This window comes from Phycomyces blakesleeanus (assembly GCF_001638985.1).
Source record: "Phycomyces blakesleeanus NRRL 1555(-) unplaced genomic scaffold PHYBLscaffold_18, whole genome shotgun sequence".
Taxonomy (NCBI): Eukaryota; Fungi; Mucoromycota; class Mucoromycetes; order Mucorales; family Phycomycetaceae; genus Phycomyces; species Phycomyces blakesleeanus.
In genome coordinates this window covers 431,932-453,363 of record NW_017265151.1, presented here as the reverse complement: position 1 = coordinate 453,363, position 21,432 = coordinate 431,932, and the positions used below count along the sequence as shown (strand labels likewise).

Here is a 21,432-nt window from a genome sequence, read left to right as displayed (position 1 = left end):
TAAAAAGGATTTAATTTAATAAAATAAAAAATAAAGTGTAAAAAAAGGTTAAAATTTAATAATCAAACAAAAAAGTTATATTTCTTTATTATTATTATTATTATTATTATTATTATTATTATTATTAATATTAATATTTATTATAAGCATTTGTTTTTATAATTTATAAATTATAAAACACAGAAATATAAATATAATATATCTATAATAGCTTCAATAGAACTCTTATTAATTCTCAATAAGCTGTTATATGTTTTTTGTATAATAGTGCTTTACTTTTTCTTTTATTTTCCAATAAATCTTGTTATTACAACATCAACTAAAAATATTAAATTCATAGTTGATAAGATTTTTACTGTTTGTTATATTTCAGTTAAATTTATATCAAAATCTCATATAAATCAAGGAAATATATATATTTTATTAAACCTGACAAGATACAGCTGTAATAACAAAGATATATTCTGTTCTCGGTCTATCCTTATAATTCCTGATCAGGGAGCGTATTGCTCTAATTGACATTTCATATCAAATCCATGCCTGATAAAATGATATATGTTCTGTCTTTCAATACTACTCAAACGTAGACTGAAAACATCACTTTCCCACTGTAGGAGTGAGTGTCGGATTTCCATTTTTGAGCTAATTACAACTCCGAAAATTCGATTTAATTAAAAGTCCGCCGCGTCTCTTAGCCCATTCGTTTTTTATCGTCTCTAGCTCTTTATTGCACTTGTTTTCAGCAAAAACGAATTACTAGAACGCAAGATAATCAAACATTTGGTTGAATTATATAAAGTACAAGGATATAAATTTGGGTCAATTCAAGCTGCGGTTATAATTTATTCGTTTTTGATTTTGTGGTACAGTGATCTAATATAATATTTTAAGGAATAACGTCTGATTTTTTATAATAGTTATGCTGGGAAGGATATAAAATACTGGTATAGCATAAATGTAAGTAGAAATGTGGTAATAGACATGGGATAGATATACATATACATAATTTTGTGTGGCTACGAGTGTATCATTTCGAATAGAGCAAGTCCATCAGTTTCTACGCACGGATTTTATCATTTACTAAGTTTTCTTTTTTATATTGTGGCTGTACTTTCAGTTTCAAATCCCTGTTTTTAGAAAAGCAGTGATTTTATAGAAGCTACATAAGATCCAACGCCGTGCATTTTCAGTTCTGGCGGTACCAATTAAATACAAAAAAATAACTACTGAAGTTGTTCTTAAATTGTGTTTCCGAACCATTCTCCATTATTACCAATTCTAGACTTTAAAAGTAACACACGCACCCAACGCATCCAGTAACAACAACAACCACTCAGAGTACATTTAGAAGAAGATGATGATGTGAGACAATATATCAGTCTGGATCTTCTTGTGGGTTATAATTCAAGAAAATAATTATCAAGAGAATTTTAATTAAATGTGTTTCTTTTTATATAATACAGCTTCAGTTACAGAGGTAATATCGAATGACAATGTTGATATTGAAAATCAGGTTGAAGGTATTCATAGTATTTTTATTAAAGTTTTATACTTGTTTATAATATCTACTAATTTGATTCTTTTTTACTCGACAATATAGCCAAAGACTTACCTCTTTTTGCCATTGATTCCTTGTTTAATTCTGAAAGCGAAGATGAGGATGTCATTGGAACAGTTATTTTGGATATTTCTGACAGTGAATCTGAAGATGTTAGGGGTTAGTACAAAAAGTACATGAAATCAACAAATACAACATATATATATATATATGTAAATAGAACACTTTTCTCCGTTTGATATGCCAGCCGATCCCATCCATGCTTTCAATGCTTTGTTTGCTGTCTTATTTATATCCAAATATGCTGTCAATTCCACTAGTGCTGTCCTGTTGAAGTTCTTCAATGAGGTATTGGCGCATTTTGGACAGTCTTTTCATCTTCTTTCAGTAAAAACGGTATAAACTCTATGACCGGTCTCGGCGACGTGACTCAAAATGTCTAGCGGTTTGTAACATGTGGCGATTATAAAAAAAAGTATACGGCGAGTCCGATGTAGTTCCAGAGTGTTGTAATTTCGAGACGCTTTCTGGTAGAGAATGTAGAAATATTTTTTTTCTTTGCAACATCAAGATCCGTGAGTATCCCAACAAGGATCTTCATGTAAAGCTCCACAATCAAACCATTGTCTATACCTTTTGCCGCCCTAAATTCGAAGACATCATAAACCATTGGAGAAACAGATCACACGTTCCAGACATGACATTTGGGATTTACGATCGTGCATAGTGGAATAATCTGAAAGACAACAATTTTTTACTATCTGTGAATCACGAGTGCTCCATTATGCTTGCCATGAACATACATCCATTGGTTTCAGCCTTTCGATGGGGTCAGTTGATCGTGTGGTGCGATGTATCCTTGCACCAATAACTCATCCAGATCAGAACGGTACAATAACGAGAATGATGTCCTCGTTGGTCTCATACCAGGACCCAACGAAGCAAAGACGAGTGAGATCAATCATTGAATCCGTCCCCTCGTCGCGGAACTTATTTAGTTGCGTGGTAGTATGGTGATGCCTACTATCCAGTGTCCCTCTTGTGTTATTGTTTGTACTGCTCTTCTTCTCTTATTGTTTTTGTCTGCGACGTTCCTACTGCCTGGAAGAATTGCATGACCTGGTTTACTTCAACCTCATTGATACAATGCACAACCTGTACATCGGTACAGCGAAGATGATAATAGAGAAATTGAGATATTCTGGTCTCATCGCAGATGCACACTTGGCTGTAACAAATATGGATGCCGAAAAGATTGGGTGTGGTTTTCCGTTCATGAAGACTGATAAATGGAAGACTTAGTGTTTGGTGTACAGTCCTGTTCTCCTGCGTTACTGCTTGTCCGAAGACCATCTTATTAACTGGATAACGTTCGTCAATGCACCCCAGTACCTCTCAATGCAGATCGTACCCATGGCTCACCTTGATGAGGCCCATCAATCATTGGAAACTTTCTGCAGAGTGTGAGATGTTGTACAAAGCTCCGTTTTGTTTATCGAACATGTATCTGTATTTACATTTGCGAGAGACAGTTATGGGCTTTGACCCAGTTTACGGCTATTGGTTGTGCAGTTTTGAAAGATGCAACGGCATTTTGAGAAATTACGCGCCCAACGGAAGAGACGGTTCGAAAGAATGTATATGATGAAGTGTCTTGAGGATGCGTAGCAGAGAGACCTTATTCGACAAGCCTTTCTTCCAATCCAACCTGAACATTCGGCAATTATCGTAGAGCTCACTGCCATACCATTCGATATCAACGCTTTTCTTGATTTTCCTGAGATCAACTTTGATATTATAATGGGAAACGAGCATCTGCCCCGTATGGACTTCCTTTAGCTTTAACAGGTGAAATTTCCATGGAAGAGTTTTAGTACGAGCATTCATTGGTTAATTATCGGGAGATAGATGATGATCAAACTCTTGTTCACTATCGTCAGGCTGGTGACTCTGATAATTTGAATCCATGAATATTCTCGGGAAAATCTACAAGAGCAAAGCAAAGAATTAGAGTGGTTCGCTTGTCAAATCATTGTTTGAGCCGAGTGATGGTATGAGTACCAAACCTTACGCATGCCAGCTTCGTTACCTCTTTGTAAGTACTACTGTAAACTTGTTTATTAGTTATTTGAGTCATCGTATGTATTTGTATACATATGATGGTACAATGATATTGTGATTCAACCAAGATCAGGAGATGGAGTCGATGTTAATGAGGTGGAATTCGAAGATGACGGTATTATCAGCATTCTTGTGGTGCATATAATTTTGTATCCAGTTGCAGTAGATGGGCATCTAGGTGTAGAAAGCGAAGTTCGGAAGTGTGTTGTTCCTTTGCCCTATAAAGTATATGCAGATATCAATACAAAAATAAAACAAATACAATAATATATATATATATATTTATTATCTATATAATATTTTGTTTGTACATGGCATGCCGCACACATCTGTACACATCATGCTAATCCGTAAATATAAACAATTAGAAAAAGACTGTAAAATAGTGGATAAAAAAAAAGATGTATTTATTTTGAAAAGCACTACTCTGGTAAAGTGACTGTCAAATCCTCGGGAATGGGAACTTCCTTCTCATCAGGCACTCGCTTTAACAAGCTGTCTGCATTTTTTTTTTTGCAAACACCTGGCGATAAATCCACAAACAGCATTGATAAACTTTGGGAACTACTTTAAAAAGTAAAAAATATTAAAAAGTTATTATTATTTTCTTTAAAAAAATATATCCCTGTTTAACTTTAGAGTGTTGCGTTGAGGCAAAATCAAATCAAGTTGTCATAAAGTTCAAATAAAGAAATCTAACTTTTACGTCTTCAAAGCATTTTTCAACACCAGAAAATTGGAGGGGGATTGCGGCATTTTGGGATCATTTTGCCATAGAATTTTGTACCAATTTAATAGAATTCTGTGGCAATTTAATAGGACTCTGTGGCAACTTCAAAATACAAAGCACATCTGCTGAAATACAATATTTTGAACTAAGCGACACAAATTTGACAAATATAAAAGTGGGTATTTTTTGGGAACTCTATTTTACCACAACACAGCATCTACTCTATTCTACATTTATGCTATCTGTGGTATTTACCTGTTTCTCGGAAGGTATAATTACATCCGTAAAATAAGTATTTTAGATATCGCTGTATTAACAACATGAAACATATCTAACCGATCAATGCTTGTCTTATTTCAAGCAGGGTCTTTAACAGTTCATTAATATAAACTCGACTGGTATTATCTTGGAAGAAATTAGCCGCGTTCTCATTCTTGTTTTTTTTTCTCGAAGAATCTTTTACCTAGTATAGTCTATAATAAGTCTAATTAAACTTTAAGTCTTTTTCGATCTGTCTTTTATTAATTGCAAGATAATATCCCATTATCATTCCATGAAAACAACAACCTGCCCATACTGTGCGGTATTAAAAGCATGATTTTTTTATAGAACGATAATATGCCGCTTGGACACTTTTCAATGATGTGTATTTGCCGAATAGATCAATGTCTTTCTCAGCTTCATAGCAAGCAGTCCAGTTCATTTTAGCTCTATGTTCTTTTCTGTAGTTGTTAATAAATTGCCAATGATTGCTTGTCGAAATTCCGGTAGATGATAAGGATGTAGGGATATATCTCTTATGTAATTCTTCTATTAAATCCAGCTCATTCTGAAGGCATTCACTTGTTCGTTTTTGAGCTTTAGGCTCTGAAACGTTCTCAAGAACGAATGACACTGTTCGGTTGATTTGCGGCACTGATTTTCTGCAAATGATTTCAATGGCTTCTTGTCTTGCTTCTTTATTGTCTGTTTTATCTCTGAGTACAGGCGTGGCAATTCCGTATAATAGTTTAATAATTGGCTCTTGTGTTTTTTCTATATTCAAAATGGATAGCTTTTGTTCAATAAAAAACGGTCCAGTGCATTCAAAGGATCAAGTAGCTGTTGGTCGAAATATGAAGAAATAGTTTTTGCACTAATATAGTAAAACTCTTGTACCCACTCATGGCAATACATCCCTCTTGCTAAATACCATCTCCTCTCATTCATAAGTGATATCCTTGAATTCCTGACTCGTGCTGTGAATACAAAAACCACTACAACAGGTTACACTGGATATTGTTTTCTGATCATCAAACGATATTCATGAGGCGACCGAAGAAGGCACCACTGACTGCATATTGAACTTCGATAATCTAGGCGGTAATTTCTTTGCTTTTGCACGGCTAACTGGGCAGTGCACTGCATCCGATCGTGTATAATTCATCCATCAAGTCGGTTTTGCCTCGTATTCATTTTCAACATGTTGGCCTGCACAAAAATATAATTAGTATATTTTTTGATAAAAAGATGCTATACATACAAATAACACTTTTTACAATAAGACTTACGACATATTTATCATGCATGATCTATTTGTTCATTAAGTCTGTTCTTTGTGTGTATTTTGATGCCAACTGAAAATAAAGGCAACGTTACGGATAGCCTGGCAGGACAGCCCAAAAGCATGTTACATTACTTAGTTACGTGTTTGTGCAATTGTTATTTTTGCGCGACGGCTTGGGCAGCTCAAAATTATCTTACCCAAGTCGCATATTTGGGCAATTTTTTTTTTTTTAAAAAAAAAGGGGGGTAGCCAGTCATAGATTAGTCTGATTGACTGAATTCAGGATGAACTTTTTTTACTTTTCTTTTGTCCTTTTTTTTGAACTTTTAGTCTGTCCACACAAAGTGTATTTGTGATGAATTTTTTTTATAGCTACATCTAAATTTAGAGTCCAAACAACTAATAATTGAATATATTGCACTTTTTAAGATATGATATTTTGTCCTGAATGATTGGAGAAAGACACCTGGCCTCGGACAGGTAGTAAGAATTAAGTATTCTGGTTAAATAGAAACTTCGTGCTCCATCAGAAAACGTTGGTCCTGTTGGAGTGCTGGTTTAAAAAAGAAAGAAAATTGAGCTATCACTTAAGCGAATTTTTGTTCAATGGAAGACGAACTTTGGGAGTGGAGCCACTGTATTTGGATTTTTGCGTTTCAAAAGACTAAAAGCTTAATAGCCATCTGTATATAGCTTAATATAAAATGAAGCTCACTGGAAAGTGAACATATTTAGAAAACCCCAGTGTTCAACATCCAGAATTCTTGGTTTTTGAGAAAAAATAGTAGATCACATTTTTCCTTTTCTATACTTTATACATATATATTATAGATGTACGACCATGTCAAAACTCCCTGAATAATTTACCAGAAAAAGGTGTACTACATATGATATCATCGAGTATGTCAAGTGTTTTATATGGTATTTTTTCTAAAAAAATAAAATAAAAAATTAAGAGTATTTTCTGACGGGTGTACAGTAAAGAAAGGAATGAGATCGCAATGGTTTGTTTGGCTTGGTAGATATGTGCTTGTGCGTGGTGTATGTTTAATTGAGCAAAGTACAACATTACTTGATACCATTCTGATTTCTTGTTTTTCTCAATTGGTTGGATTATGCTGCTTGTGGCCCAAGAATATAAAATAAATGTATAATAGCAAAGACATATGTATATCATAAACACTTACGAAGAAAAGAGGATAAGAAAACTTTCTTGTTAATAATAAAACAGAAGGGGAGCAATGTTAGTACTTTATTCAGTTGAGATATAGAGCTTTATATTTTACACATTGAAATAACTATTAAGAATATTTGTAAAGGGTTTTTTGCTCTAAAAATATTATCTACAAAGGATAAAACGTTCAGATTGAGCATTCGGTTCTTTGAAACAAAATCACCATTATTGTTTTCTATATATGTGTATATACTTACAGGCATTCTCGCTATATGATAGCAAGAAATCTCATTTTGGAATTGGCTATCAATTGCACAGGATCCAGTAGAAAACAACTCTGATCGTAGTACTTGTTACAAAAGCATTCTAGCGTGGAAACCAAAAGGATATATTGTGAGTTGAGTCAGAATATGTCAGAATATATGACATACACACTTGATGACAAAAAGGTTATTTTCCTATATTGTGAGTAACAGATATAATGGAAAAGAGGTTTGGTAATTAACGTTGGAAGGAAGTGTATGAAACACAACTAGAGTGTAACGATACACTTTTCCTGCCTCTTTTTCTGTTTTTTTTTCTTTCTTTCTTTTATTAAAGCTTAATATATATATATGTATATATAAATGTGTAAATGTAACATTATTAGTAAGTAATCGATGTCGTTTACTTGCTTTGCAATTCCTCGTATACACATACAATTGGATAAACAGCCTGGTAATATCTGTGTTCAAAGACTCCCATTCCCACGCCTTCGCTTGCTTATTCCTCTTCTTCTTTGTCTGCATATGTGTGTATATGAGTGCTACTTGCAGATTTTAGTATACTTTGTGGCAAAGATCACCAGGGTAATTTTTGTCTATGTGACAGGTATGAATGTCTGATCTAAAAAAAAGCGTTTGTCTTTCTTGTCTTTCTTTGCTTATCAAGGCCTGTACATTAATACACACTCGATACCTATATATTATAAATACATGTAGTTCTAAAAATACTTATTCTGTTATCAAGGTCCTTGATATGAATGCTGCTTAGCTTAGCTTAGCTTAACTTAGCTTAAATAATTACTCTTATAATTCTACATGCAGAGCAAATTACTACTGTTGTAAAAGTTCTATAGGCAACGCAAATGCCAAACAAGCCGTGGGAGATATTTTTACACACTTGGCCGCATTTTTTGCTCCTTGCTGAAGGGGAATACAGACAAAAGTATCGGGCATACCAAGCATGTTATCTGATCAAATGACCTTTTTTTTAAATTTTTATTTTTATTTTATATTCGTAATATCAATACTACTAATCGACTGCTTTGTGCACATCACTTCAAAATATCTGTACATTGAAGTTTCTCTTAATTGTACACATGCCTATACATACTGTTTGGCCCTTTTTTTATTTCTTTTTGATAATCTAACTTGAATGGCGAATTTTAAGAAAATTCAAAGATATGTCATTTCTGAACAAGGTACGCTAATAAACTTCAAATTAATATAAAGAACACCGAACACTAATTTGAATATCGTTTGTAAGGAGATTTGATCGATATTCTATGCCAAGTTATGTAAATTACTCTTCTTTATCTATATGTTTCTCTATTTTATTTATATTATTATTATTATTTTGGAATACAAAACACTTTAGAATTCGATGAGTCATGAATCGTAAAATAAATAAATAAATATATGTAGTGAAACTACCTCCGCTTACTCGGTCATTTATATTATCGCTTTCCACACTATAAACCACAATGGATGAATGGGAGTCGGTTAAAAAAGAAAAGGAAAAAGGCAAGAAACTTTATAACCTCCGCTACGCCAATCTTATCCTATCGTTCGGATGTCTGGGACTCTAATGTCGGTAAATTAAATTAAAAAAGTAAAATATATAGCAACCATCAAGATCTTCAATTTTTATTTCATTTTTCATCTCAACTCAACACCAAATATGGACTACACCAAGTTTATGAGCGAAAGAAGCCAGGCCAGAAACCCTTCTGCCAGTAAGAGAAAGAAAACAAATGATAAACAATTCAATAGAAAAGATTCTTTTAATCTAATCAAACAAACGTCAATTACACTCTCTAGTTCGTGCTCTTATGCCTTACATGAACTGCAAAAATATGGTAAGAAATCATATATACACACACACACACAAAGAGAGAGAGAGACAAGTCTTTAACAATCTTTATTCTTTGGTCTACATAAACTAGATCTCTTTGGGTGCTGGACAACCCAATCCTAGCACATTCCCTTTCGAGAGCATGCAATTGAAGCTCAAGACAGGCGAGATTATCGATGTGGATCCTCAGTTATTCCAGCGAAGTTTGTCTTATGACCTCACTGTAAGGAAAATCTCTTTGTTTATTTGAACAACCATGAAAATCCATAGATATAGATCTAGATCCTAGATATATATATATATATCAGAATTATTATTTTTTAAAGAAACTCACTCACACTATATTCTACTTTTAGTCTGGATTATCTCCTCTGAACGAGTGGTTACGGGGACTTCATACTCTTGAGCATACCCCTCTTGTTGACTTTGGTCTCTCCATTGGTTCCGGATCTCAAGATCTTCTGACAAAGGTATTTATACAAAGCTAAATACTTATCAAAGTATATGGAGCTGTGTATTAACTTTATCATTTCTGTTTTTGTGGTTGTTGTCTAGGCATTTGATATGGTTATTGACCCAGGAACAGCCATCCTCGTGGAAGATCCCACTTACACCGGTGCTCTCTCTTTTTTGGACACTCTAGATTGTGACCTAGTTCCAGTTGCAACAGATGCGGATGGTCTTGTCCCAGCTTCACTCGAAAAGACTCTTGCCAACTGGCCCGAAAGTAACCCTATAAAAAAGAAGAACCAGGCTCGCCCCAAGGTTCTCTACACAATTCCTACAGGTGGTAACCCTACTGGTATCTCTTCTACCTTTGAGCGTAAAAAGGCTATCTACAAGATCTGTCAAAAGTACGACATTCTGATCATTGAAGATGATCCATACTACTACTTGCAGGTAAATAAATTACACAATATGTCTATAGATATGTTATACATGTATACTTATGAATCCTTGTCATTTTCATTTGGGTTGGAATAGTTTGATCCCAAGCGCATCAAGTCTTATGTAACCATAGACACAGATGGTCGTGTACTCCGTATGGACAGTATGAGCAAGATCCTTTCGTCTGGTATGCGTATTGGCTGGGTGACTGGTCCCAAAGCCTTGATTGAACGAATTGATATGCATACCATGGTGAGTATTTGCTTGTTGTCTTTAAATTGTCTTTTTCTTTTCTTTTCTAACTAAGCTTGTATTGTTGATATTTTGTTTCTTTCTTTAGGTTACTAACCTTCAGCCAGGAGGTGTTCCCCAGCTTATGGCATACGAACTTTTGAAGGTGTGGGGCTACAAGGGTTTCCTCAATCATGTTGAACATGTTGCTGGATTCTACAAGTCAAAGAGAGATGAGTTTATCAAGGCCCTTGAAAAGAGAATGACAGGACGTGCTGAATGGGTCACTCCCAATTCTGGAATGTTTGTCTGGCTCCGTCTGTTGGGAGGAATCACTGATTCATACGACTTGGTTATGAACAAGGCTATCAAGAAGAATGTCCTTGCTGTTCCTGGTGTTGTAAGTGATCATTTTGTTATCCCAACTTTTTTTTAAGAATAATAATAATAATAATAATAATAATAATAATCTAATTTATGATTTCCATAAACAGGCCTTTATGCCAGCCAAGAACAAGAACCCATATATCCGCGTGTCTTTTAGTTGCGTTACTACTGACAATATGGATGAAGCTCTGCGACGCCTTGCTGAATGTATTGACGAAGAAGCTGCTAAGAACCATATTCAGCTCAAAGTCAAATAGGTTATTTTCCTTGTATCCATTCCCCTTCCTCTCCTAACCATGTGTATATTCTTTGAACCCACCGTATATTTCTTTTTTTTTTAAAAAAAAAAGGGTTTTGAGATTTTTAGCCAAGCTTTATCTTATTTCTCTATATATAATTCATATCAATCATCCGTATACAAGAAATTTGTACCTTTTTTTTTCTACACACTATCTTGTATCTGCTTATTATATTAATAAATACAACACACACATATATATTACCATTATTACCATTATCTTTTCTTTTTAAAGAAACCCTTTAATTGTTACATTATTGACCAAACTTTGTACGATTAATAAATTGATCAAAAAAAAAGACACACACACACGATTATATATATATACAAATCTTCTGGCAAAGTTGTCTATGTAAGACATTGATTTATTTCGGATATAACCTTGAAAAAGAATTCGTTGATTTTTTTATTATTTGTTTCAATTTTTTGTTACATTTTCATTTACACACACACTACTTCACACTACTCCACGTTATTTCGCAACACTCCATTCAAATTCACTCCACTACATGTCATATAAAATATATTCTATTATATATATCTACCAAGGTATTGCAATATGTTTGGCTATTGTTGTTGTTGTTGTTGTTGTTTTTTGAAAGATAATTCTAAAACGTCGAGTTCTATTGATATAAAAAGCCCACATAGAAAATCCACACATTAAAAAAAAGGCAAACTCATCCAATTTATTCTGTATCATCGTCGGTTCCAATTGAAAAACGTCCAGAGTCCGAAGAAGGCGATAATGCTATTATTTGTATGCGTAAGAAATATATATATATAAAGATATATATTTATATATTTATATATTTGTGTATGTATGTATAGGTAAGTATATAGGTATGTATATTGGTATGCGTGTATGTAGGTATGAAAGAGAGAGAGAGAGAGAGAGTGTGTGTGTGTGTGTGTGTATTTGTGTATTTGTATATAGTTGTGTACATAAATGAGTAGGTTCGCATATATATATATATATATATATATACGATTTTGCAACCCAAGGGATTTTACAAGTCTTTAAACTCATGTAGCTTCTTTTTTTCTTTGCTTTCAAAGCATGGCTACGAAACGCGCTCTTTACTACGGCTTCGCGTCGAGTATTAAATAAAGAAGAGTATGACTTGTAATTTTTTTCCTTGTGGTTGCGTTTTGTTTTTACAAAGAAGGAGGAGAAGAAGTATGATAATAAGATAGTAATAGTAATAATAATAATAAAAAGAAAAGCATTATTCTCTACATGCCCATGGTTGGAGCGGCCTTTGGTCTTCCTGGTGGCTTACGGTTGGCAACAGTTCCAGTGTCGACGTATTTCTTGATGATATAACCAACTGTTGATCGGGGAACTCCTTCTGCTTCTGCAATTTCCATAATTGTCATTCCACACTTGAATCTTCCAATGATGATTCCTTTTTCAAAGTCGGATTTCTTTTGAATTTTTCTGAGGTTTCCGCTTTCTGAATTTTCAGACATTGTCGTCAGTGGTTATTGCAATAATGATGGTGATATTTATGGTGCTGGTGATTGTGCTGGTGACGCTGGGGAAGTGAATGAATGAAGAAGAAAAAAATATATATAAAAATACAAAATACAAAAAATATAAAATATAAATAAAATATAAAAAGTCAGATTTTTTTTAAATAATAAAATAATTATTATTATTCCTCTCTTTGTCTGCGTGTGTGAATGAGTGTGTGCGTGTATGTGTGTGGCAAGGGGGGGGGGGGAGGACTCGTCCACATGTGTTGCACCACCGAACATTGGTACATAAACACTCCGATACGGTTTAAGGTTATTTTTCTTTTTTGAAACAGAAAATGAAATAAAGGTAAGACAAAGCAAGACAAGACAAGGCAAGAAAAACAAGTTTTAGTTCGAGATATAATCTGTACACACTATGCTAGGCACACGTTAATTTTTGATATATCGTTTAAAGGGAAAAACCTTTTTGCAGTCATTAGATAGACAAGTATAAAAAAAAATGTGCCGTTCTATTTTTGGGTGCTTTAATTTTTGATCCCACTGCTTCAAGACCAAATTCAAATTAAATTCATGCTCACCACTCACTTGAAATAATTGTTTCAAATCTATCCACACACACAATAACAACAACAACAAACGCAGCAACAAAAACACTACCCAAAACATAAATGAATCATTGTTTAATGAGATATATTTTATTATATGTAGTCTTCACATTATTGACCACTCAGACTCTTGCTTAACATGTCATTGATTATTATAATTATAATTCAAAATAAACAAATAGATAGAATACCAATCGAAATAAGTAACTATGGCAACAAATTTTGTAATTTATGTCATTAAAGTTTATTAAAAGAAGAAGAAAAAAAGAATAAAGCAATCTTTTTTATGAAAATGCTTAAATTGCGGGGTTTCATTCCTAGAAGGAGATTTAAACACAATTATGAGACATCACTGTGACAGGCGAATCTCTCTATCTATCTTTTTTTTTGAATTTAAAAAAAAAATGGTTGGCAGGGAAAAAAGTGGGGGTTACGACTTTGGTCTTTCTGCAAAATAAAATATAGTCATGTCAACCTCTATTACCATTCCTTCTGCATGCGATTTCCATGTCCATCTTCGTCAAGGAGAGATGATGCGCATGGTCACCCCCAAGGTGGTTGAGGGTGGTGTGTCTCTTGCATATGTCATGGTGAGTAAAGAATAACAATGATAAATTACCGAGCCTCTGGGAGAAAGTATGACATATTATATTGCACACACGCATATGTGCATATATTTTTATTTATTTATTTGATATTAACAGTTGTTACAAATGTCTCTCTCTTTATATATATATATATAAATTTAGCCCAATTTGCAACCCCCAATCACAAACACTGATCAAGCTCTGGCTTACAAGAAAGAGCTTGAGGCACTTGCCCCAGAAGTTACTTTCTATATGACCCTCTACCTCTCTCCAGAGCTTACACCTGAAGAGGTCCGCAAAGCCAAGAAGGCCGGAATTGCAGGTGTAAAGTCCTATCCCCGCGGTGTGACTACCAATAGTGACAGCGGCATTGAGAACTATGAGATCTACTATCCTGTGTTCAAGGCCATGGAGGAAGAAGGCCTTGTTCTCAATCTTCACGGCGAAGTACCCAGCGACCACAATGCCGACATTTGTGTGATGAACGCCGAAATCAAGTTCTTGCCCGAACTCGAGAAGCTTCACAACGCATTCCCAAAGCTTAAAATTGTTTTGGAGCACGCTACAACTTCGGCTGCTGTTGAGCTAGTCAAGAGATTGGGAGACACTGTCGCCTGCAGTGTCACTGTCCACCATTTACAGCTTATTGTTGATGACTGGGCTGGTCAAGTACACCATTTCTGCAAGCCTGTTGCAAAGTACCCCCATGATCGTGATGCATTGAGACAAGTTGTTGCACAAGGTAACTATCATTCGTGTGTAAATATATATATATATATGTGTGTATACATACAATTGATTAGGATCAAACATTTACAAAAGAAGAAAAATTACTAAATTACTTTTTTTTATATTAACTTACAAGGACATCCTCGTTTCTTCCTCGGTACCGATTCCGCACCTCATCCTAGCCATACCAAAGAAACCGCACATGCATGTGCTGGTGTCTTTACCACCCCTCTTGTTCTGCCTTATCTTGCCAAGATCTTTGAGGACATCGGATGCCTGGACAAACTCGAGGGATTTGCTTGTCAGTTTGGTAAAAAGTTCTACGGTTTGTCTCAGAAGCCTGGTTTCAAGGATAACAAGGTGACTCTTGTCAAGGAAGCCGATGAGATTGTTCCCAAGCAATACCAGATCTCTAGCACCACTGCTTCTCTTGGTGCTGTTGTTCCATTCTTTGCTGGCAAGGAGATTGGATGGAAGATCAAAACCAACTTTTAAATATATATATATATGTATGCACATTGATTATGGAAAAAGAAAAGATTAATATTTTTTTAGTTATTGAATTTCAAGCTGATGTGTACTTCTTTGAATTCTAAAAAAAAATCAATAACAATTAGCACATGTCTCGTATTAAATCAACGTGGAGTAGATTGTGTCTACTCTCAGAATGCATAACCTGCTATTTTACAAGAGTTTTTTTTTGGGGCAACCTTTGACATTATTTGCCTAGAGAGACATTTTCAGATCATACTTGAAATCATGCTACCAAAATAATTTTTTAAAGACCATGTTTCCATTTCTTTTTTCAAAAGCAGTATGTAGATACATCGAACTATACAAGTTGTACCTGTTTGATCTGATAATCTTGTTTTAACGTAGTCCCAGAAAAAGTGATTTGTTTCAAAAAAAATTGAAAAAATTATATATATATCTTGGAATGAAAATAAGGAGAGTGAGAGAAAGAGATGAATTTGAGGTTGGGGATATTAAAGTAGTAAAGTCCTTTTCTTTTTCAGTGGTGTTCCAAGAGACTCCACATCAATTTCATCTTGGTGGTTACGCATGCCATCGCCTTCTTCTACGTGGTTGTAATATTCCATAAACCGGGTAAGGTCTGACTCAAATCGGTTGTCATCAATACTCTTACGGATTGAAGCCATAAAGTTATCCAATTGGTAAACATTGTGGCTAGAAAACAACAATAGTAATTAATTAAAGAATTATATATACGTATGTATGTATGTATGTATACAGAAGTGTGGACCATGCTACAAATTTGTTGTTCTTAGTATTCATTACCTCATCAACAGGATCGGTCCCAACATTTCATGTGCGTTCAGCAAATGATGAATATAAGCCTTTGTGTGGGATGCATTACATGCGTAACATCCACAGGTCGAATCAAGTACTTCAAAGGAGTGGGACATACTGGGATCCCAAAGATTGACGGTCTTGGGCTTGTCTCTGGCTGTGTTATCCGCAGAAATTTCACCAAATTTGAAAATCATGGCACGCCCCTGTTCTGTAACCTTGTACGCATAGCTGTATCAACCAAACTACCGTCAATATAAAGCAATGCATACATATATTATATTGTATTAAGCTATCAACTTTACCTGCCATCAAATAGATCAGCGCCACTGGCAACAGCATCCAAAATACCCTCTAAAAATTATAAAATAATAATAAATTATATATATATACAAAGTCATTTTTTTTGTTCTTACCTGGTGTTCCAAAGCCATAGACAATTCTTGGCTTGTTTTTAGGGAGGTTTCTCAAAGAGGCCTTTGCAAGCTTAAGAGTAGCTTCATTTCCGAGTCCAAGTCCAATAACATTTACAGTAAATCCTGAAAAGAATAAAGAGTCAATACAGAAACATTTACATGAATTTATTCTTTCTTCTTCCTTTTTATTTAAGTCATTTTGTATTAAATCGATTTATACTAACCATCCACATCTCTCTCTGCAGTGCTGACAGCAGATCGTGCACGCTCTTCTTCACTTGTGTGACCTACAACCGGAGCAAATACAGGAATTCCAATTTCCTAGACCCCAATTATATAAGGTACTTGCACTAACATACACATACACCCATACATATTTACTTACCTTTGCTTTTGGAAGTATATCGTCTAACCAACGAAGAGATCTATCCACAGAACGTTTTATCCGCTTCAATTTGGCATCGTTGTCTGTCACGATATCGGCCATGAGCGCACACATGTCAGGGTTGTAAGCCTTCATGGCTTGAGCCCACATTTCAGGTGTGATCTGACGTACACCACCATGAGTAGATACGGACAGGTATTTATCGGTATTAAAAGTGACAGCTTCCTGCTTCATTGGATCACGCATATCGCAGAATACAAGGTGATCAAGCTAATGGCAGAATAATTTTGTTAGTCAAAAATCCAAGTATCTTTCACTATTTCCCTTTCTTTTCTTTCTTTCTCTCTTTGTGTATGTGTATGAATGCGGATTACCTCGAGATTCAAATATTTGTGAATGCCATGAGGATACTTGAATGACATTGGTTCCTTTTCTTCAACGCTACGCAGTATCAAGTTAGTTGACGAATACACACACACACATATATATATGTATTGTTTTGTAACAATATATCTAAGAATTATTTGTATCAATCGAATACTTACAACTGCTCGAGTGTCACTTGCAGGAGTTGGACAGGCAAGAGTTTGACATTCTCTGCAACAAGATGCGGGACTGAGCCTCGGACGGTATATGTCAAACATGCAGGGGTTTGAATAGTTTTGGCCTTTTTTGAGAACTGAAGTGTGCCTCGTCTTACAATCCCAGATGCAGAGGGGGCATCTGTCAGTTGTTGCAAGGTGAAGCTCAGAGCACTTGTCATCCTTTGCATGTGCTAAGTTAAAATGTTACTTTTTTCTTTTTTTGGGCCAGCCGTTTTGGGAAAGTTCAGGACGTCGAAAAATTAGGGTGGCTTTGGCGACACTTTCTTACAATTTCCCAATCGGTGAATAAATTCCAAGTATACGGTTTGTCAATTATACATGAATGTAAAGTGTAATCTGTTCCCTGTGCTTGTTCCTGTGCCTGTGCCTGTACCTGTGATGCGTATACATTTATTTGATAAAATTATTACGTCTCAAGCCGATTAACTCGGCTCAAAATCTGTTTATGACAAGACAAAACATGGGCGTGTGCATGCAAGTTTAATCTAGAAAGGTACAAGGTAAAATAATGTGATTTTGTGTATAGGTTTTTTTTTGCTTTCATAAAATTAATAATGTTCTCCAGACCTTGCAGCAGTCTTACAGGAACAACGTTTCCTGGTGGGGCATAATATTTCTATACAACCGGACTAATCAATTGTGGCTACATGTCTGGGCTGGCGTCTTTCTCTAGTCCTTTAGGGCAAAATGGTGTGTCTTGAAAAAACCACAGTATATTCATTGTATCCATTAACTTTACTACTTTTTGTTTATGTATCTCTCGCCAGGCACCTAACTCTCATTATTTTAAGAGCCACAATCTGTATTTGGGCAACTTAATAATAAAATACTGTCTCATACGAAAAACAAATCCTGTATATTCAATTAATAGCAGTTTGCGTCTCAAATTTAAACTTGGTCATAAAAAAAACAATAATTAGTCCTAAATGCACTATATCAATAGCCAGCTTTATAGAAAATTATAAGTTGTCATTAGAGTGTGATACAATCTTGTTAAATATTTTACTATTTATCTGCCTTCTTATGCGTATAATGTCTTTCTCTTTCTTTCACCTAAATATTCCCAGAGTTCGACAGCACCAGCTGGTAACTAACTCCCACCCACTCTTTTTTGCAAAGCACAAAAAAATCTTTATGAATATCTTGTATCCTGGCTGGTATTAATTATTATACTAAGAATGGATCCGTAGGGACCAGATGGTTTTATTCCATACCGATGAAAAATGCTACAATTTATGGTCTGGTAGAGTCAAAATGAGTTGAATTTGCTATAACTCTATGGCAAAACGACCCCAAATTGCCACAATCCCTCTCCAACTTTACGGTGTTTAAATACTTTGAAAACGTAAATGTCCGGCTTCCTTATTTGGACGTTATGGCAATTTGATTTGATTTTGCCAGGACACGACACCCACTCTTATATATCGATCCCGGAAAATAATAGGAATCCCAAAAGGGAGCAAAATCCCATAAAGAAAGGGGATGCCGATAAATTTGCTGTTCACCAGCGTACGAGGGACTCATCTAGGGAATTCCCTCGATGATTCCCTCGTACGCTGGTGAACAGCATATTGGTGGTAATGCTTAGTAGATCAGACAAGCAAAGTTAATATTTTTTTAAGAAAAAGTAAAAAATGAAATACAAATTATAGTAAAGAAAAAAGTAAAAACATGTCTATTTAAAGTGAGGGTAAGAGTCTATTCCTTTCCTTCATCACGGCGATGAGAAGTATATTTTCTTGAAGTAAGGTTCTTTACAACATCATGGGCTTCTTTTACATTCATGTCTTGGCTGTATGCCTCAATGTAGCGCCAAGAGTTGTTGTAGTATCGTCGGATATTAGGTAACTTCCCAGCATGATCGAGAAAAGTATGGATGTTTTTATCTAGGGGCTTATAAGTGTAATCACACTGAAGATGAGCTTCACACTTTGCAGCACTCCATTACCTCGCGATCCAATTACATTTGCAATGGAACTTAGGGTATAGTTCAAAAATGTGACCCGAGTCTTCAACAGCCTCATGAAGAGCAGTTTTCTGTGACATAAAATCTGGTCGAGAAGCTAGAAAATGATGTGCACAGTACTTGCTATCTTCAGAGGTGTCCTTTTTGCAGTCCAATCTTCATTTATTGCTAGGATTATGTGGGTCCTTTTCCAACCACATACCATGCTCCTCTAGAAATTTACATGTACCCTTCACGTACTTCACCTTCTTGGTCATCCACTGTCCATTCTTCTTCGCAAACCACTCGTCTTTCTTGTAGTACATCGATTGTACTTGTTGCACACCGTCTCGGACAAAAGTGGTATTTCTCAGCTAACAAGGATCATCTTCTTCAACTTCTTTGTCGCCCAGAGTTATTTTTGTTGCTATCAAAGCATTCTGAGTATAGGCCTTGTGGTTTGTGCTTTGATCGAATGCAAAAACGGCCTTACACCCAGGGTGAATTATTGCGAAAAAATGAATCGAATTGCTCTCTAGCTGTATCAGTATATGACTACTAGTTCAATATCCACCTCTATCAGTTCTAGGGTGGAACATCTCACGACTGGGTCACACATAGTTAGTCATGGTATCATGTCATGCACATTTGAATTCACTATCCATAAACGACACGCTAGGGCCCTTCTTTCTTATGGGATTCTTACCCTCCACTAGCCACATAGCTTCTTTCCCATCGTTTGAATAGAACGTCGACTCATTATGTGTGACAAGGACAAGTTCTATTCCATTAGTTGATGGTTGTGGAATAGTTACTCCACAATTCTCGCCATCTTCGCCTTATAACCCATCATTCTATTTGCCCATTTCTTTCGATATTCGAGCACATCGGCTCTCTCGTGATCATCGTAATACATGTCTTTGGGTTTTTTTTCTGAAAATATATCCCCATTTGTGAAGATACTTCAAAACTGTACTTGTTGAGACGCTTTCTGGAATTTCAAGTCTTTTTGGTATAACAACCTCATCGATATGTTTTTTAACAAGGATAGTACTGCGACTTTCTGGCTTCTGTTGCTGAATCCACTTGTAAATCGATGCCTTAAAGTCCACGCCGGAAAACAAAGAGAAACTAATAGCATGTTTTCCTTGCTGGTGTAATGCAATTGATCGGAAATCGATATATTCTTTTGCATATTTTCTTATCATTGCTGGGCGATAAGTGTTGGTATGTAGCCATACTTCCATAGCTGCCTTCTAAGATGTTTTCATTTTCTTACTTCCTGAGAGTCTATGTCTTAAATAACTTTCAGCGGGTTCGAGTTTACAAAGCTTATAATGGTCTATTGGCTGAGATGAGCCACTTATCCGAGTAAATGGAGCAATTTCTTCTTTTATATCGTTAAAGGCAAGCTTGAGGAGAGAAATTGTATTCGCAGATAATTTCTTAGAAGTAACTTCGACTAACTCTAATTCTTCATTGACAGACTCTTTTTGACTTGAAATCGTAAACGCTTTTTCTGTTAGAAGATAACTTCCTTGACGATCGAAAGATTCCTTCATAGACTTTCTCTTTCTCCACTTAGTTATCAATGAATTCATCTGATATGTACCACGGAGTGACTTATCAGGTCCCTCGTGCAATTTGAGGAAGTGACGAGAATGATTTGCCGAAGTAAGATCAACTGTAATTCCCTGAAGTTCTCTACCATCCACAGTAATATTTTCTTCAAAGCTAATCTCAAATAAGTCAACCAGGTTGTCATTTCTAGCTTCTACGTTTTTTAAAGAAACAATTTCCAGATTATGATCGGGGTTTGCTTTTTACTAATCTTGATTTCTTGCTGGTAAGAGGAAATTTTGATGAATTTGTTTTGTAGATTAAAATGTTTAAGTATTTAGAAATGCTTTTATTGATGAAGTAAAAGTAAATAGAAGGTATACATTAAACATGTCAGTCTCTGTTGCATGAGTATCTTTTTATGGAACAGGTAATATAGATCTCCGCCATTGGCAGGGGAAAATAAATTTTCAATATTCAAAAACATTAGAACTCCGCTATTTTATACATATACCTCTTGACTTTGAAGGTCCATGACTTTTTATTCAAGCCTTTTTTCAAAATCTGTTGGACAAGGATTATTAAGAAAAGCGTTTTATATAAAGCATGTTTAAGCGATTCGGGATAGCTTGGCTGTACCAAAAGTCATGGAGCCTTGAAAAACACACACAGAAACTTAGCAGTTTATCTCCGAATGCACTATACGTAAAGAAACAAAAAAAGGAAAGATATTATGGGGGTGACATTGATATTACCCGGCCT

The 21,432-nt window shown here is 35.2% G+C and overlaps 8 protein-coding genes across 8 annotated transcripts; 4 read left to right on the top strand and 4 right to left on the bottom strand.

Moving 5' to 3' along the window:
• Window positions 1–1,438: 1,438 nt before the first annotated feature.
• On the top strand, window positions 1,439–2,285 carry PHYBLDRAFT_70565 (hypothetical protein; the record flags this gene model as incomplete). The annotated part of the gene is made up of 4 exons (XM_018442300.1): window positions 1,439–1,520; window positions 1,601–1,717; window positions 1,779–1,954; window positions 2,130–2,285. 4 exons carry the CDS (start codon window positions 1,439–1,441, stop codon window positions 2,283–2,285), a joined length of 531 nt encoding a protein of 176 aa, XP_018288553.1.
• Window positions 2,286–2,936: 651 nt separating this feature from the next.
• PHYBLDRAFT_171264 (hypothetical protein) lies at window positions 2,937–3,397 on the top strand (the record flags this gene model as incomplete). Its single annotated transcript, XM_018436547.1, has 2 exons — window positions 2,937–3,183; window positions 3,291–3,397. The coding sequence occupies 2 exons, from the start codon at window positions 2,937–2,939 to the stop codon at window positions 3,395–3,397; spliced, it is 354 nt and encodes a 117-aa protein (XP_018288552.1).
• A 341-nt stretch (window positions 3,398–3,738) lies between these two features.
• On the bottom strand, window positions 3,739–5,835 carry PHYBLDRAFT_148426 (hypothetical protein; the record flags this gene model as incomplete). Its single annotated transcript, XM_018432081.1, has 3 exons — window positions 3,739–3,897; window positions 5,041–5,463; window positions 5,725–5,835. 3 exons carry the CDS (start codon window positions 5,833–5,835, stop codon window positions 3,739–3,741), a joined length of 693 nt encoding a protein of 230 aa, XP_018288551.1.
• A 3,222-nt stretch (window positions 5,836–9,057) lies between these two features.
• PHYBLDRAFT_135171 (hypothetical protein) lies at window positions 9,058–11,260 on the top strand. Its single transcript, XM_018429702.1, has 8 exons — window positions 9,058–9,125; window positions 9,211–9,248; window positions 9,336–9,467; window positions 9,601–9,714; window positions 9,800–10,144; window positions 10,229–10,384; window positions 10,473–10,763; window positions 10,858–11,260. The coding sequence occupies exons 1-8, from the start codon at window positions 9,071–9,073 to the stop codon at window positions 11,005–11,007; spliced, it is 1,281 nt and encodes a 426-aa protein (XP_018288550.1). The 5' UTR covers window positions 9,058–9,070; the 3' UTR covers window positions 11,008–11,260.
• A 674-nt stretch (window positions 11,261–11,934) lies between these two features.
• On the bottom strand, window positions 11,935–12,574 carry PHYBLDRAFT_159550 (Homeodomain-like DNA binding domain-containing transcription factor). The gene has a single exon (XM_018434007.1). It carries the CDS (start codon window positions 12,516–12,518, stop codon window positions 12,282–12,284), a length of 237 nt encoding a protein of 78 aa, XP_018288549.1. The 5' UTR covers window positions 12,519–12,574; the 3' UTR covers window positions 11,935–12,281.
• Window positions 12,575–13,580: 1,006 nt separating this feature from the next.
• PHYBLDRAFT_126401 (hypothetical protein) lies at window positions 13,581–14,628 on the top strand (the record flags this gene model as incomplete). The annotated part of the gene is made up of 3 exons (XM_018429100.1): window positions 13,581–13,722; window positions 13,882–14,461; window positions 14,585–14,628. Coding segments are annotated over exons 1-3 (747 nt in total), but the record flags the coding sequence as incomplete, so codon positions are not given.
• Window positions 14,629–15,222: 594 nt separating this feature from the next.
• Window positions 15,223–17,323, bottom strand: PHYBLDRAFT_79853 (hypothetical protein; the record flags this gene model as incomplete). Its single annotated transcript, XM_018443514.1, has 8 exons — window positions 15,223–15,636; window positions 15,748–15,990; window positions 16,065–16,113; window positions 16,176–16,298; window positions 16,400–16,496; window positions 16,561–16,830; window positions 16,935–17,001; window positions 17,106–17,323. The coding sequence occupies 8 exons, from the start codon at window positions 17,321–17,323 to the stop codon at window positions 15,435–15,437; spliced, it is 1,269 nt and encodes a 422-aa protein (XP_018288547.1). The 3' UTR covers window positions 15,223–15,434.
• A 1,540-nt stretch (window positions 17,324–18,863) lies between these two features.
• PHYBLDRAFT_148421 (hypothetical protein) lies at window positions 18,864–21,205 on the bottom strand (the record flags this gene model as incomplete). The annotated part of the gene is made up of 9 exons (XM_018432080.1): window positions 18,864–19,051; window positions 19,130–19,228; window positions 19,334–19,459; window positions 19,490–19,598; window positions 19,685–19,716; window positions 19,817–19,948; window positions 20,087–20,320; window positions 20,390–20,884; window positions 21,193–21,205. 9 exons carry the CDS (start codon window positions 21,203–21,205, stop codon window positions 18,864–18,866), a joined length of 1,428 nt encoding a protein of 475 aa, XP_018288546.1.
• Between the last annotated feature and the right edge of the window lie 227 nt (window positions 21,206–21,432).

Excerpts from the sequence above, each read along its gene's own strand:
- PHYBLDRAFT_159550 (XM_018434007.1), bottom strand. The coding sequence starts at position 12,518 with ATGTCTGAAAATTCAGAAAGCGGAAACCTCAGAAAAATTCAAAAGAAA.
- PHYBLDRAFT_135171 (XM_018429702.1), top strand. The coding sequence starts at position 9,071 with ATGGACTACACCAAGTTTATGAGCGAAAGAAGCCAGGCCAGAAACCCT. Across the intron at positions 9,468-9,600 it reads GTTTGTCTTATGACCTCACT|TCTGGATTATCTCCTCTGAA; the intron begins GTAAGGAAAATC and ends TTCTACTTTTAG. Across the intron at positions 10,385-10,472 it reads GAATTGATATGCATACCATG|GTTACTAACCTTCAGCCAGG; the intron begins GTGAGTATTTGC and ends TTCTTTCTTTAG.